Genomic DNA, 15,976 nt, shown 5'->3' on the forward strand with positions numbered 1-15,976 from the left:
GCTCTTTCTGCAGCTGCCACGTATCACCTCTGAGTAAAATAAGGTAAGATTTATATGAACTACCAGTTATTTGTTTGAGAAAGCCGAGTGCATTATCTGCATTGTGCTGCCCAAAGTTTGCAATAGAGGTGCAGATCTTTCAGCAAATTGGTGTTTTGTTCTGAGGTTATACTCACTGATATTTGGAGTTAATGACATCATAATTTAAATATTTTGATGTATTGATTACTGCAACAGAGAATGATCCGATAAATGGAAATCAACAGTTTGTGTTGCAGAATTAATTGAAAGAAGGAAGATTAACTATGAGAACATGAAAGACAAGGATTGTAGTAAGAATTTAAATGAGATACACAATTATTGATTTTTATATTTTTATCTTCTTTAGTACCTTCTGTAGAAATATTTAATTAATGTGGGGTATTTATGATAGATTACGTGAGTTTAAAATTATTCACTCCTTACAGATACTGCCCAAATATGAATCAATGAGGATTAAGCTAGAAAGATGGAAATAAATTCAGTGGGTTTATGTAGACACTGATTTAAAACTGTCCAAGACAGATTGTCACTCTGTCACCCTACAGACTGTCACTCCACTGCCCCACTTTTAGATTAGTTTGTCTCAAGCAACCATTATTTCCATATCACTGTAAGATCAGAGAAGGAAATTTTATAGCACAGAAGTAAAATTAAAGTCTTTCAATAGTTATTGGGATTATTGCATCAAATTTAATTTAATCTTCCATCCTACTGTGGAATTCCTTAGACTAGAACTGTTGGATTTTACAGAACTTTCTACAGGGCATTACAGCATGGTGGGTAAATTAGATGTAAAACACACCTACCTGAAAAAGTAATTTATTTATTTCTAGAAATTATTGCTATTTGCAGACAGTTTCATTTCAATAGAAATCTATTTTGTTCATTCATGCATGTTCGTATGAAAACATTTCCTTTTTTTACTGCTTTTTTAATGTAACTTCATAATTTCTATTTTTAACAAGAAAGAGATACAAATGTGACTTTCGAAAGCTTTTTTGAAAACTTAATGAAATTAAGCTAGTTAAAATTGTACATAGATACAAAAAATCTACTACACTTGTAGTAGAATATATTAGAAAACTAGAAAAATCAGGTTGGTCAGGGCAATAATATTCAAATAAATATCTGATCAAGATTTGAGAGGTATATTTGTTACATATTTCTGGTAGTTCAAACTGAAATGTCTTAATTTTTTCATTTTCTATCAGAAAGATATGAAAATATTTTCATTAGTCTAATATGCGTAGGAATAAAAATTTTCTATGTGAGATTAGCTTTAGTTTTCCTGTGCCTTAACAATAGGTTTCCATGGCTTTTAGCAGTATCTACTGGTGACCTAAATAACTTACAGCCAATAAAACCTTTTTTCTGATTGAGAAATTAATTGATTAGCCAGCATAAACTAAGAAAATGCCATTTTTCTGATTATCTCTTTTTCTCTATAACACACATCTATATTATCAAGAATAAAATTACAATTTCTTCTTTTGAAACTGTATCCTGTTTAACTTGTCAAGAACTTCTGTCGCTGGTTTAACTTACCAATAGCAAATACTAAATGCTGAAAAAAGAAAACTGATGCTAATTTTAAAATAACATATTTGACAGAAGGTCAATAGTTTTTGGAAAAGCTTATTTTATTAATAAGAATTCTCTAAAATTTTATAAATTTCAAAAACTGCATTTATACATATTTCTTTTTTAATAGTCTCACCATTTTGATTCTGAAAATTTTAGAAAGCAGTTGACAATGGATTTAACTTTTATCTTAATACTTAAGAAATAAAGTAGCCAATGGCACTGTTCACATCTGAAAGTTCTATTGGCCTGAGACATTAGAGTTAGAGCCAAGATAAACTCAAATTATCTCTTTACTGACTACAGTGACTTTGAATTATCTTTTAATAACCTTTATATAAAAGAAAAGCTTTTGATATTGGATATTTCATTCCACCTCAGTGACTTGGGTTTATGGCTAATCTGGATCACAGTTTAATAAAGCTACAGACAACTGTACACTAGGACTATGAAGCAGGGCAAATTTACTTATGTATGCTGTAATAGCCAGACTTTGGTGTCCAAGTCCAGGTTAACTCATTTACAGCTGTATCAGCTACCAGAGAGGTCAATCAAACCATTTTGAAACAACCACAACAGAGTCATTTCCCAAAGAACAGGCAGAGCTTTTGTTCCATTGCTAGAAGCCTATGAAATGTGAAATTATGCATTCCTTGAGATAAACATTGGATGTCAGTGTTGCACCACCAAATTACAGCTCCAAACGAAACAGTGAAAACAGATTTCAGCACTAGAGTTAGGGTTTTAATAAGGCTGACTACATGACCACTGTGGTATATGCTGGCACTATAGCAGGGTATGTTCAAGTGAAGGGGTCAGCTCTTACATACTGGGACATTGCACAAGGCAGAATAACCAGACATTCATGAAAAAATGAGTAACACTGGCAGTGGCTTCTGGTGGAGGGAGGAAAACTGACTCTATTGCCTAATAGTAAAATACTTCAGAAAATATTATACTTACTCATTTATTTTCCTGAGCTTGATCAATATTTTATTAAGATTTTGATTGCCTCAAGTATTTGGGTACAGATACTGAGGAATTATAGTAAAATATTAATATTATTCAGTAAGAGATTATTTTTAAGAGATTAAAAATCAGGCCTTACAAAGTACCAGTCCAATAGATTCTTCCTAACCATTGGTAAAATGCCTGCCAATAGTCAAGCTTTGCATCTCCAACTATAAGTTATTTTAAAACAGATGGGAGAAACAGGTTTCAAAAAAAATCTGCTATGAAGGAGCAGACTACAGGGGCAGAGTAGAAGTCCTACAGCAGGAGGATTTTTGATGCAGATCACCTTTTCAGAGGTGTTCATATAGCCCCCTCATTTGCATTCCTCAGTGCAGAGCCAAGTCTCAATCTCAAAATGGAGTAATCTGCACCTTCACTACACATCATTCCGCCATCATTTTCTAAAACTTCCTCCAGCCCATAATATATTTAAATTCAGCCTCTTATGACAAGGCATCAAAATAGAGAAGATATATATTTTCACTCAGACTGCCTTATTTTGTAAATCAGCAAGCAGTAAGTAAATCAGCTTAAGTAGTTCCTGCAGTGGAGCCACAGGAATAGGGTACAAATTACATTTATTGGGATGTGTTTTTTGTGACTGGGACTTACTTTGCTACCGCTTTGCTTCAAGGCACTCATGTGTCCTATCTCCCTTTGTTTCCCAGACTGTATAATAAACCTCCATAGGAAAATGCCATGGATGGCAGAGGGCTTATTCAAATACACAGGTATTAGCCCAAGTACAAGACAAAATTATTTCCAATGACATTTTCCTGATGTGAACTCAGTGCAACTTCCGTGAGAAAGTATGGGGAGCTGCTAATGTGACAGTATTCCTGACAAAGATTTGCTTTGTTTTTTCTCTAGTGAATGACCTGGGAAAAGAAATCACAGCCACATCACCATCCCACTTTTGCAATAGAACAGTATCACAGATCTAATGCTTGCCAGCAGCAGAACCCAGAGAAAAGAACAGACCTTTATCGTCACATTGCATAAGACAGCAAGGATGCAGCTGCTCTCAGCTCTCCTTGCATTCTAGAGTACAGACTAGAGCTCAAAGACTGGAACAGAAACTACCTCTTCTGAATGCCTACCCAAGGCCCTGAAATGTCATCCCCCGGACATTAAACCCATTCTAGAAGGCTCCTTATATTTAACCTTCATGTTCAGATCAGCACTAAGAATGTCTCTTTTTGGTGTAATTGATTCAGACATATGTAAACATTATAACATTTTTCTTTGTTGCTTTATTTCTGTTTCGACAGGCAATGAAAATGAAAAGCATTTATTTTGTTGCTGGTCTCCTTTTAATGATAGTTCAAGGCAGCTGGCAAAATCCTCTTCAGGATACAGAGGAGAAATCAAGGTAAATTCTTTAGACCAAACTTTTACAAATACTTGGCATGAACTTTGTTTTCTTACACTTTGAAGCCAAACATACTATAATTTAAAGACCCCTTCATGCATACTTGATCTACCATTGAAATTGACAGGGTTTTTAATATTGCAAAGCTTAGCACAGAAATTTGGGGTACTGAAACAATGGCTACCTTATTTATCCAAGAAGACTGTGTAACTGGGCAGTGTCCAATCTGCTATACAGATTCCTTTTACCACACAGCTACTGAGCAATATGCCACTTGCTTTCACTTTGTGGGAGTAAAAAATAGTATTGTTGAAAGAAGAATCAACGGACCTGTAGACTGTACTGCAACCATTGCAGATTAACAAGGTCTAAACTTTCCTCAGATCATTCAAAGCTTCCCATTCTGAGCCAATAGAGGAATCCAGACCGCTGAATGAAGTGAAACGTCACTCACAAGGCACATTCACCAGTGATTACACCAAGTACCTGGACACCAGGCGAGCTCAGGACTTTGTGCAATGGTTAATGAGCACTAAAAGAAATGGGTAAGCATTTTGGTCACATTGATACAGATCTCCACAAGCAGAAACAGCCAAGAATCTAGCCAATTCAGTTTCTTGGTATCAGCTTCCCATCCCAGACCATGGATAAACCTCAAATAAGTAAAGTACTTGAGGAAAATTTATGTATACAATCATAGAATCATTTCGTTTGGAAAGGACCTCTAAGATCTAGTCCAGCCATTAACAGAATATTAATATATTAATAGAAATGAGAAACATGTAAAATCAATCAAAAGGATTTGGCTAAGTCAAAATGTACTGTCTTATATGCCACCTAAAAAGACTGTCTCGGCCTCTTTGAGGCAGATTTTCTCAGTGAATCAATTAAGTTCAATATGAATAAGATATTTAAATATAATGCACAATTCTTAGCCATTAGGCCTCGTCAAAACTTTCCTATCTGTGGATACTCTAATCCTGAAGCTTCATTTGTGAAAAGGCAGCTGATGTGTAAGTTTTTTTGACCACTGGATAATTAACCAGTATCATCAATATAAATTGGCATGTTTTTTTCAAATATACTTTGATTAAACTCAAGCTAGAAAGCTGAGAGCAAGAATAATGTACACGTGTGTCAGTCTTGTGTTCTAGAGAAAATCTGCCCAAAAAGAATTCAGAAATATCAAGAAGAATCTATTACATTAATGGTTTTAAATCTCTGTGGAAGTCTTTAAAGTATAAAGTAGCAATTTCTACACATTGTACTAATTTAAATTCATATGTCTGAAATGCAATGAATATAATATTCATCTCTGAGTCATGAGGATTCACTATAATATTCAAATAATAACCAATAAAGCTTATGCAGGCTCTGCAGTGTACTGGTAATAATGATCTAATGATTGTGCAATTTCACTACAGCCAACAAGCACAGGAGGACACAGAAGAGAACAAAGTCCCTGACCAGCTCTCAAGGTATTCTATTTGTCACAACTTGTTATTCTAAACCAGTTTCAGTTCATTTTCAGTTGAACAAGAAAGAGAACAACTAGTGTTTTTTGAAATGTTACCACAATCAAAGAAATATCAATCAGATAAATTATTTCACACCTGCTTTTTACAAGGAAATAGGATATGTCTCTATGTTATTTATTCCTGTACCTGTGTTCTATAGCTGTAGGTGCAAGGAATGCAACAGGATGAGAATCGGTTTTAGGAAAGCACATTTTGAGTAATCAAGGAGAGTAGAAAATAACATAAAAAGAAGAACTTGGTATGGAGAAAGGCTGAAGGAAAAAAAAATAAACAAAACCAACACATTATGTTGAAGAACAAAAAACCGGTGAGAAGATTAGTGAGAGGAAGGTGGCCAGGAAAATTTGCAGAGAACTGATTAAACATGATGTAATGTTCAGCCCTCTGCACTCAGTCCCATGTTTCATAAACCACTTATTACAGAAAGGAGAAGACCTGCTGAAGGCCAGAATTCTGTTTCTTGACTGTGTTTTTGAGAAAAGGTTTAGAGAGATTGGAAATCTTACATAAATAAAGGAGACACTGAGTGTTTTTGCAAAACAGATTAAACTACCTATATGAATTCTTTCTCTCGTCAGAAAATCCAAAAAGGATAGCCCAGATCACAAAGACCGTTACATTCACACTGTCAATATTAATAACAAATTTGTAATAATGTTTCCGCTTCATTGAAACAGCATATCTCAAAAAAATTAGCATTTCATTAAAAATGTTCCAAACAACTCTAGTTAGCATGCTGATGAAAAGTGCAGATGGTACTAAATTAGGAGGAATGGTGACATCCCAAGAAGAAAAAATAATAGAAAGAGCTAGATTTGGGCAGAAATTAACAAATTTTGAAACAGAAATGCTAGGGAATTTATTCATGGAAAATATTCCATAATATGTCTACTTCTTAGTGCAGTTTGCCTTCTCAGGAGCCACTGTAACATAATTTTGTGTTATATCAGAGAAATAACCACAATTATGTGTAGGGAGGGAGAATGCCTTTAATAAGATGCAGTTGATCAGGCTTGAAAGTTTTCCAAGACTATGACTTGGTCAGAGAGATGATTTAAAAGGTGTTTATAAAACAACTCAAAATGTAAACTTGAAAGGAATTAAGTCTGAATAGTTTGGCTCAGAAATAATGAAGGTGAAGGTAGGGAAGCAATTAAAGGACAACAAAAAGGATGTTTGTATAATACAATACAGTTTCTAGCTCATACTTAATTAGTAAGACCATTCCAATACAGCTGTAATTGCTTTCTGCACCTGAAGTAAGTTGTTCAGAACTAGTTCAGGAATCTCTGCACAAAACTGTATTGCATAGTACAGGCATACCTTCAGAACTGAAACCTAGCAATAAAAAATATGTCAAGATCAATTTGAGGCACAAAAAGAACCCCTGTCTCCTATAGAAACACTAGTCTGGCACAGGGGAAATTGAAATCAATAAAGATTGTTTAAAAGTTCAATTCTTACAGTCTGCTCCTGTGGTGCTGCTCTCCTTTCAGCAATGCCATCTCCAAGCGCCACGCTGAGTATGAGAGACATGCTGAGGGCACCTACACCAGTGACATCACCTCTTATTTGGAAGGTCAAGCTGCCAAAGAGTTCATTGCTTGGTTAGTGAATGGACGAGGAAGAAGAGAGTAAGAGTCCATCCGTTCCTCTTATTAAATTTTGCCTAGTATTTGGGGTTGGAAATCATGTCTGATGAAACTTTGATGCACTTTTGATCATTCTCGCTGTACTTCATGTCTTTCTTTTGTATTAGAAGATATTCTGTTGGTGACTGACTACCACTTTACATTATTAAGTTCAAATACAGATTAAAATCTGTTCAGTATGCTGTTACACTCTAAAAGGTCAAGTTTTATTTAAGGTCAACACATCTAAAACTAAACCAGACCTTCTTCCTCTAACTATGATCTTCCCCTTCACATAACATTGCTTACAGTCTCCTTAACTGTCACTGAGATTATTCAAGTCACTATCATCTTAAATTGCCTTCTTTTCCTTGTACAGTCCATCTTTTCCTCTGCAATATTTCCAAGATTAAATCTTTACCAATGTCTTCAGGTGTACTCTGTGTGCTGATGATCATTCCCAGCAGCAGCTAAAAACTTCTTTTTCTCTTCCTATGCTTCTCGGAGTCTCCCCAAGCTGCTGCTGCCATAACTATCGTTTGCTATAGCTTGCCTTCGTTTTTAAGATGCCTCTGATTCTTTTGCCATGGTTTGCAGTTCCCTGGACACAAAGCTCCACTAATGGTTTTGCCTACCTATGATTTCTTTAATTTCTACCTTGTTCTCCACATACTCATTGCAGATTTCTCTGTCCTATCCACTTCATGTACTCCCTCATTACTTTACCTCTTTTGTCATGATGGTCTTACACTTAGAGTGGCATTGCCTTCAGCCTCCTGCAGGCATCCTCTGCTCATCTATTTCCAACTCTGCGTGGTGAGGAGCTACACCATGCAGCTGCCACTGCCCACCTTTCAACTGTTCTGTACTTATTTGTGCCTTTAGACTGTAAGCTCTTTGGGGCAGGGATTTCAGTCCATCCTCTGATTAAATATTCTACCAGCTGTAAAGTATGTAAGTCTCTCACTTTACATTAAAAAATAATAATAATAAATAATAATAAAATACAATCTGTAAGACAAGATTGTGTGTTGTAGTTAAGGAAGACTAAATAGGGAAAAGTAAGTTTTGTGAATATTGACAATTTCCTGAAAAAAACAGAGTTAAATAAATTAGGTCAGTTACACAGAGCTGGTTCCCCTTCCTAGTTATGTTCAGACATCCACTTGTTTTCCTGTCATGTTTTATTTTCATAAGCAGAAATAGAGTATTTCTGTATCCATTTGAGAGAAATACAACCTCACTGAACTTAGAAACCAATATTTAGTACTATTTGAGGTTGAACTTGTATATAGCCTTCCTTGAAATGAACCAGTCTGCCTGTCATTGGATCCAGGACCCAGGCTGCTTCAGCATCAGCCCACCTTAATGAAATCCATCAAAATCTTCCTATATTTGATGGGATGAAACAAGAGAGGAAAGTTTTCTAAATCAAACTCTGGTTTTGACAAACTGGTTTTCCAGCAGTGAAAAAAAGAACGGAAAAATAATCAGGATCTGGTTCCAAGTATAAAATGCAACATTCTATGATTTTACATCAAACAAGCACGTACGTTTTAGACAAGTGCTTTAAGCGAGCTAATTTCAACCACTGTTCTGCAAAAAAAAAAAAAAAAAATTGCCTTTAATAATTCTTATTAAAAATAAGCATTCTTAGGAAACATAATTTAAAGTAAATAAATAAGCCTTATGTCCAAATAAAACAGAAAAAAAAATGAAAATTTGACTGTAATGTTTTAATAGTGGTATTTCTTAAATAGTAATTCTTAGTAAATGACTGGTGCCTAATATACATGGCATAGACACTGCAGACTGAGAAATATTTTTGCATGTATGGCTTTTTCAAAACTGCTGGAGAGGAGTTTAGGCTCACTGGAAGGAATGGCTGTGTGTTTTGAAAATAATGCCTCAAAAGATGTTCTAACACACATCGTGCTGTACTGAGCCGTAGCATCAGGCTCAACCCTTAACTCCTTCAAATCACAGGGAATGTGCAGTGTATCAGAACCCTGTAACAAGGCCCTTTTAAATGGTTTGTCTGTTTTGATCTGCACAGTGTTGATAACTTCTTACCTTTGAAGTTTCCCAGAAAAAGCTCTTGTGGCTGAAGAAATGGGTCGGAGACATGCAGATGGCACTTTCACCAGTGATATCAACAAAGTCCTTGATGACATGGCTGCCAAAGAGTTCCTAAAATGGCTCATTAACACAAAAGTTACCCAAAGGTGACTAAATTTTATACTATTCTTAATATACTGATATTTTATATGCATTTGTCACACCTGGGGAAAATACTACTAATTTTTCTGTTAGCTGTTGTTATATCTGTAGTATGTTGCAAACTTTGTTACAGACAGATGAAGAAAGATAAGACACTAAATGGAACTCATTCCAACTATTATTTGAATTTTTATCCAAATTTATTTCCAAATTTATATCCAATATTTATTTCCAAATATTATTTGAATGGTGAACCTCTCTAATACTTTCCTATTTAACTTGAAAGTAGTGCTGCCACTGAATGTTACCAGAAGTAAGGTCATATTAACTTACTGAAAAATTTTGCTTTGCATGGACATTATAAAATCAGAAATATTTATTGGCAAAATTACACCAAATTGGTTATTCTTTAAAGACTGTGATATAAAACACTGCTTTAATCTGTGGCTTGTCATTAGGGAAGAGTGTTGTAATCTGAGCTCCTGGCAGGTGACTCTTTGGGACCCCTGTTTTAGTTTGCCTGTATGTAGGCAAAGCATCATTTTCTAAATGAGCACTGTGAACAGGTTAATATTTGGGAATTATTTGTTAAAATTAACAAAGCTTTTAAAGAATTAAATGCCAACACAAGACACATGTGAGTGGCCAGATTTTTTTAACATGTTAGACATCCCATTTGCATTATTAAAGCATCCAAAAAGATAGTTGATTTTGGAAAGCTGAAACAAAATTAACAAAAAAATTTAGAAGGTGTTGTTAAAATACAGTTTTTATTAATATGTTACTATTTTTATGTTTGTGGCTCAGGGTTGAAACAAAAAATTTAGGAAAATAATCTATTAGAAACAAATAAAATGCTTTTCCTTTAGGAATAATTGTTTTCAATCTGTTATTAGAGAGAGGCATTGAGAGGTCTGTGAAACTAACATCTGCTCACTCCTAAACAGAAAAAATATGTTCCACACATATTTCAGGAATCTTGGGAGACTTAGAATTTTTCCTAATTGCTGCTGCTTTTTTCCTTTGTTTTTTTCCCCAGAGACCTTTTGGAAGAATACCAGTAAAAATGAAGAATAAAATGGGATAAATGAAGATCTTCATTTCATCAACTGCCAGTTATTAAGAGATTCTGAAATCTGTATTCTGTCATTTACATTTGTTGTAACAAAGCTATGTCACCTTGCATGCCAGGAAATAATTGTACTATAGTTTAGTGTTGCCAAAGGTTTATATATGGAAAACTTGTTGTCTAAGGGATGGTTTTCTTAACAGCTTTAAGAATGTGAAAGTTCCATAACTTCATGTTTTGCATTTATTAGGACTAAAGTAACTCCATTTATATTTAAGGATAAAATTATTTTTCTAAAAAAATTACTTCTACACACAAATTATTCAATTACCAATTATATGTGTTATTCATAAGGGGCTGGCAGTTACAAATGCCTGAAAAGTAAATATCCCTCTTAAAACCTTTGTTATAAAAAGGCTAAGCTTTAAGGGTATTAAATAATAGCCTTAAATAAATTTTTTCAAGCTTCTTTTCTGTTGACTTCTCATTGTGTATATGACATGTTCCTCTTTGCACTCAATTTCATTTTATTCTACTGTTTTAGTGTGTCTCAGATCTTAGAAGTGGTTTGTTTGGAATGACAAACTCAGCATTGTTTGGTCACATTTTCTCTGCAATAATTCCCAGAAAAGAGCTGTGTGAACTCTGAACTATCTTTAGGTGAAAAATAAATAATGTAAGATGAAGCTAGAGGGGGAAACATGACTGAAGAGACAATTATTCTTCATTATCACAAATTCTGGCTCAGAACAGGAGGACAGCTTTGGAAAATGTTAAGTGCAAAATACTCCATAAGTGTGGAAACTGCCCCCAGAACTCCTGAACTCCTTCAAATTTTGTAAGATTGCCAATCCAAGACAAGGCCCTCTAATCTGTGTTTCCTTCCTTCCTTCCTTCCTTCCTTCCTTCCTTCCTTCCTTCCTTCCTTCCTTCCTTCCTTCCTTCCTTCCTTCCTTCCTTCCTTCCTTCCTTCCTTCCTTCCTTCCTTCCTTCCTTCCTTCCTTCCTTCCCTCCTTCCTTCCCTCCTTCCTTCCCTCCTTCCTTCCCTCCTTCCTTCCCTCCTTCCTTCCTTCCTTCCTTCCTTCCTTCCTTCCTTCCTTCCTTCCTTCCTTCCTTCCTTCCTTCCTTCCTTCCTTCCTTCCTTCCTTCCTTCCTTCCTTCCTTCCTTCCTTCCTTCCTTCCTTCCTTCCTTCCTTCCTTCCTTCCTTCCTTCCTTCCTTCCTTCCTTCCTTCCTTCCCTCCTTCCTTCCCTCCTTCCTTCCCTCCTTCCTTCCCTCCTTCCTTCCCTCCTTCCTTCCCTCCTTCCTTCCCTCCTTCCTTCCTTCCTTCCTTCCTTCCTTCCTTCCTTCCTTCCTTCCTTCCTTCCTTCCTTCCTTCCTTCCTTCCTTCCTTCCTTCCTTCCTTCCTTCCTTCCTTCCTTCCTTCCTTCCTTCCTTCCTTCCTTCCTTCCTTCCTTCCTTCCTTCCTTCCTTCCTTCCTTCCTTCCTTCCTTCCTTCCTTCCTTCCTTCCTTCCTTCCTTCCTTCCTTCCTTCCTTCCTTCCTTCCTTCCTTCCTTCCTTCCTTCCTTCCTTCCTTCCTTCCTTCCTTCCTTCTATGGGCTCCTGTCTCCTCCTTCCAATGACTACCCAAAGCCCCTCTTCTCCTCTTGCTACTTTAGCAATACACGAGGGATCTATATTAAAATGTCCTAAAGGGCAAGTGGTCTAAGAGAAATTCAATGGTCGTAACAAGTATCTAGTAGAAATGGATATGAAATAGGACCATTGTTGATTCAGAATTAGTACCTATAATTTTGCTAGGAATAACATTTTTATGGGAATAAGTTTTTTATAAGCATCTGAAACTTCCACTTATAATCTAAAATTTCTGGGAAAATATTAGATCATTCTTCCAAAGTGCTATAGGAATGAATATTCTGTAATTTTAGATCAGAACAGATCATACCCAACTTGGCATCTTGATCAGCTTCTTGGCAATAACAGAAAGCTTTTCTAACATCCCAACTTTAAACAATTTAAATTCAATAGAATCTTGCACTAAAAAAAATATAAAATCATAACATCGAAAATACCACTGGAGATAAGAAAAGAAAAAGGGGAATAAAGATGGAGGCTGTGTATATATATTATTTGTTTATTTAATCCCATTTGTAGAAGGTGGTTTGTGTTCAAGTGGAACTGGAAAAGATTCAGTTGTACACAGTGGGATACATATGGCCCAGGATAAAATGGTACAAGGTAACTCTTCTGCTCCCACAGACTGAACTATTACCTTTGAAATATTTTATTTCACTTTGTCCACGATATTTTGGTGTTCTGAAGGACTCCCCAGTCACAAATCCATTTTTTCACAGTGTCTGTGACCAGGGATTTTGAGCGCCTCCTGGTGATGGCTTTGTCAGCCATGAAAATACTGAGCTTTCCACACTTTTACAAATTACATGCTTTAGGAACAGAGGGATATAAATTATTTTCTCAAGTTTATGCAGCTTGTCTGAAACACAACAAAAACATTTAACCTCTAATTTTTTAAGTCCCAATCTAGAACATGAATCAAAAGTAACCCTTTGCTCACAAATGAGACAAAATGAACTTATAATCAGAAATATCAAACATGTTTCACCTCAACAGGACTGGGATTTACCTATCCTGAAATCATAGACCAAGTCCATATGGCATCAGTAATAAGGTATGCCCTGGATATTTCTCACACATGCTACAGGAAATTCAGTGAAGAATACAAATACAGGGAAAAATAAGTCACAATCTCTGTCTTTACTACAATAGCTGGAGTCCTCTGTGTATTGCATGTGCTGCCTTGAACTTCCAGGTGGCCTTATTCCTAAAACTGTCCCCACTGTATTTTATTTGCTGAGTGTGCAGCACCTTTTCTCTTCCATACTATTTACTAAGTATCTGGAAAAATAAGCATATTGCATTAAAACAAGACAACTACTTGGAATTAATACAAAAAAAAAGAAAAAAACAGAACAGAAACCTGAGATACAGAGGACATGTAAGAATCTGTAGTTCCCAAGACAATTTTCTAAAGAGAAACATACAAACTTGAAAGAGCCAAGTGACAACTGCTACTAACCACGTTGAAATTGATGTCCCAGTGACATAATCACATAAAACAGGGATTTTTCTTTCTTGATTTACAGTTAACACTCTCTTCACAATCCTCTCAAATAGAACCAATGCAAAGATGTGCTACAAAACTGTCATGCCATTTCAACTTCTAATGCAAAGAAAAAATTAAACTCCACTATTCACTGGAGCCACTGAACCCATACAAAACTTTATCCAGCCCATATTTTGTCTCCCACAAGAACACACTGAGAAATCTGGAATATCAGATTTCAAATCATTGCACCTGCAAAGTAAACTGTATGCATGTCAGTCACTTTTTTTTACTCTGCAGAGAGCTTAAGTTTTCCATTTTTGCATTTTGACTTTTCCAAATATTTCTGGAGGAAAGGCTCCAGATGTACCTATAAACAGATGTCTAACAAAGTCTTGAGTTTTACTGAGGCTAGAATTCTGAGGAAGACATTGCACCTGGCACGTCCCCAGCTGTTTGGGAGGTCAGCCTCAGGCTGAAAGCTGTTTTTTCATTCTTTCCTAGTCAGTAGCTCCTTGCAATCATGCAACTCCTTTATGAATACCACTGTGTTGAACATACAATATGAAGCTACAGCTTCTCAAATTTCATCACGTAGCAGCCACTGCTGGAGAGTCATTTGTTTAATTTCTTGGCATGGTGCTGGTACATATCTGATTACAAAAGAACACCACAGTATAAAGTAACTTGAAATACTTAGCTGGAAGAACTTTTTTAAGTCTCAGGCTATCAAAAAGACAATCTGATCAAGAACCAGAAGCATGACCATAACAATAATTTTTTGGGATCATGGGTGTTTTGATCAGTCAGAAGGAACTTGAGATTTTTTTCGAGTTGTAGAGAATCATTGTCATGTTAGAGAATCATTGTTACAATTCAATGGAAAACATATTCTGCTTTACTATTACTGAATCTGTCAGGTGGTTCTGCCTACAGGTTTGGGTCTGTAAGTCCCTCTGGCATGAGCAGAGTCAGAGGCACTGTAGGTTACTAAAAACTTGATCTAGACATAGGAACCCAGATTTCCAAAAGCACTTAATTATGTTCCCACAGAAATCAGCAGTAGCCAGCCATATGCATTGATAGTACAGCTCCTTTATTCTTCTTAGAATTCACCATGAGAAACTTTAAATCATGGTAGATAATCCCAAAATATTACTAAACTGCAACTTGGCTATGAAAAGCTACAAAACATTCAGGTACATTTTTACAAGACTGACATAATTTGACTGCGCTGTATTTTGAGACATTGTGATGATCATTACTTAAATGTTTGGGGGGGGGGGAAAGCACAGATTGGCTGAATTATATCTATGTTGTGATTCCTACTCACTAGGAAAAGGGAAATTCAGCCTGGGGTGAGGGGTGGTGGTGTTTTATTTTCCTTTTTGATTGTTGATAAGACAAACAGATGCACAGTATAGCAGATTGATATTTAAGTGGAGCTGTAAGACATTCTGAAACATTGGTCATGCATCTTACAGCATATAATGAGATGCTACTTTGAAAAGCAATGTAAAGCACTGTTATTTCACTGTGATTTTACTTTATAGAAGTGGCCTCATCTACTCAGAGATTAGTGATTAGCAAGCTGTGAAATTGCAGCAGGCTGGATGCTGCATGGTAAATGTACCTTGTGCTACCTGGAACCACTGTCAGGGCACATGAATGACCTTCCCAAGGTAACCCAATAAATCCAGCACAGCACAAATGTGTAACTAGTACCAGCTGCTACCTTCAAGGAGCATAGTATACCACAATAAGCAAGTTTGTCCCTAGATGAAGTCTGTTAGCTCCCAGACAGACACATCCTTAATGTTTGTAAACACTTTGGTTATACTAAAGGAGACTTTTTTATCACAAAAAGCTATTTTCCCACTTCCAGACACAGTTTGCTTAAGAAACAGCAGTAAAATATTAAATGCTGTGCTCTGTATGCAGAAGTAGAATGAAGGAGCAAGCAGCATAACCTTTCTGAAAGCTTTGACAAGTTCTTTGAAGGCAAGACTAAGAACATTTGCTATTTCCCTTGACTTGAAATCTTGCTTCAGCTGATCACATACTTTTTCTGTTACATTTCGCAACTCGTAAAATACCTGCATCTGTCTCTTGTAGCTACGAGTGTTCTGCAATTAGAGGAGGAATATCTAACATGGATAAAACAAAAAGCACGACTTACAATTATTGTTTTGGAGGCTAGAGCTCTTAAAATAATTTAGAAGCTCAGTTTTTTTAATAACTGGTAAGACTCAGCTTTTTAAACAATCAAAAGCTTTACAGTTTTGATTTACAGGTTATTCTGTCTTTTCCAACAATTTGTCTTACTTTCTCAGCACATAGTCAAAACTCTCCTTGGAAAGGGAATTGTTTTATGTCACAAACAAG

The 15,976-nt window shown here is 35.9% G+C and overlaps 1 protein-coding gene across 1 annotated transcript; it reads left to right on the top strand.

Annotated features, from left to right (window-relative positions):
- Positions 1-10,853, top strand: GCG (glucagon). Its single transcript, XM_058809791.1, has 7 exons — positions 1-43; positions 3,909-4,009; positions 4,393-4,554; positions 5,434-5,487; positions 7,044-7,181; positions 9,260-9,403; positions 10,438-10,853. Exons 2-7 carry the CDS (start codon positions 3,912-3,914, stop codon positions 10,460-10,462), a joined length of 621 nt encoding a protein of 206 aa, XP_058665774.1. The 5' UTR covers positions 1-43; positions 3,909-3,911; the 3' UTR covers positions 10,463-10,853.
- The last annotated feature ends 5,123 nt before the right edge of the window (positions 10,854-15,976 follow it).

This window comes from Ammospiza caudacuta, chromosome 8, assembly GCF_027887145.1.
Source record: "Ammospiza caudacuta isolate bAmmCau1 chromosome 8, bAmmCau1.pri, whole genome shotgun sequence".
Classification (NCBI taxonomy): Eukaryota; Metazoa; Chordata; class Aves; order Passeriformes; family Passerellidae; genus Ammospiza; species Ammospiza caudacuta.

Excerpts from the sequence above, each read along its gene's own strand:
- GCG (XM_058809791.1), top strand. The coding sequence starts at position 3,912 with ATGAAAATGAAAAGCATTTATTTTGTTGCTGGTCTCCTTTTAATGATA. Across the intron at positions 4,010-4,392 it reads GATACAGAGGAGAAATCAAG|ATCATTCAAAGCTTCCCATT; the intron begins GTAAATTCTTTA and ends AACTTTCCTCAG. Across the intron at positions 4,555-5,433 it reads ATGAGCACTAAAAGAAATGG|CCAACAAGCACAGGAGGACA; the intron begins GTAAGCATTTTG and ends ATTTCACTACAG.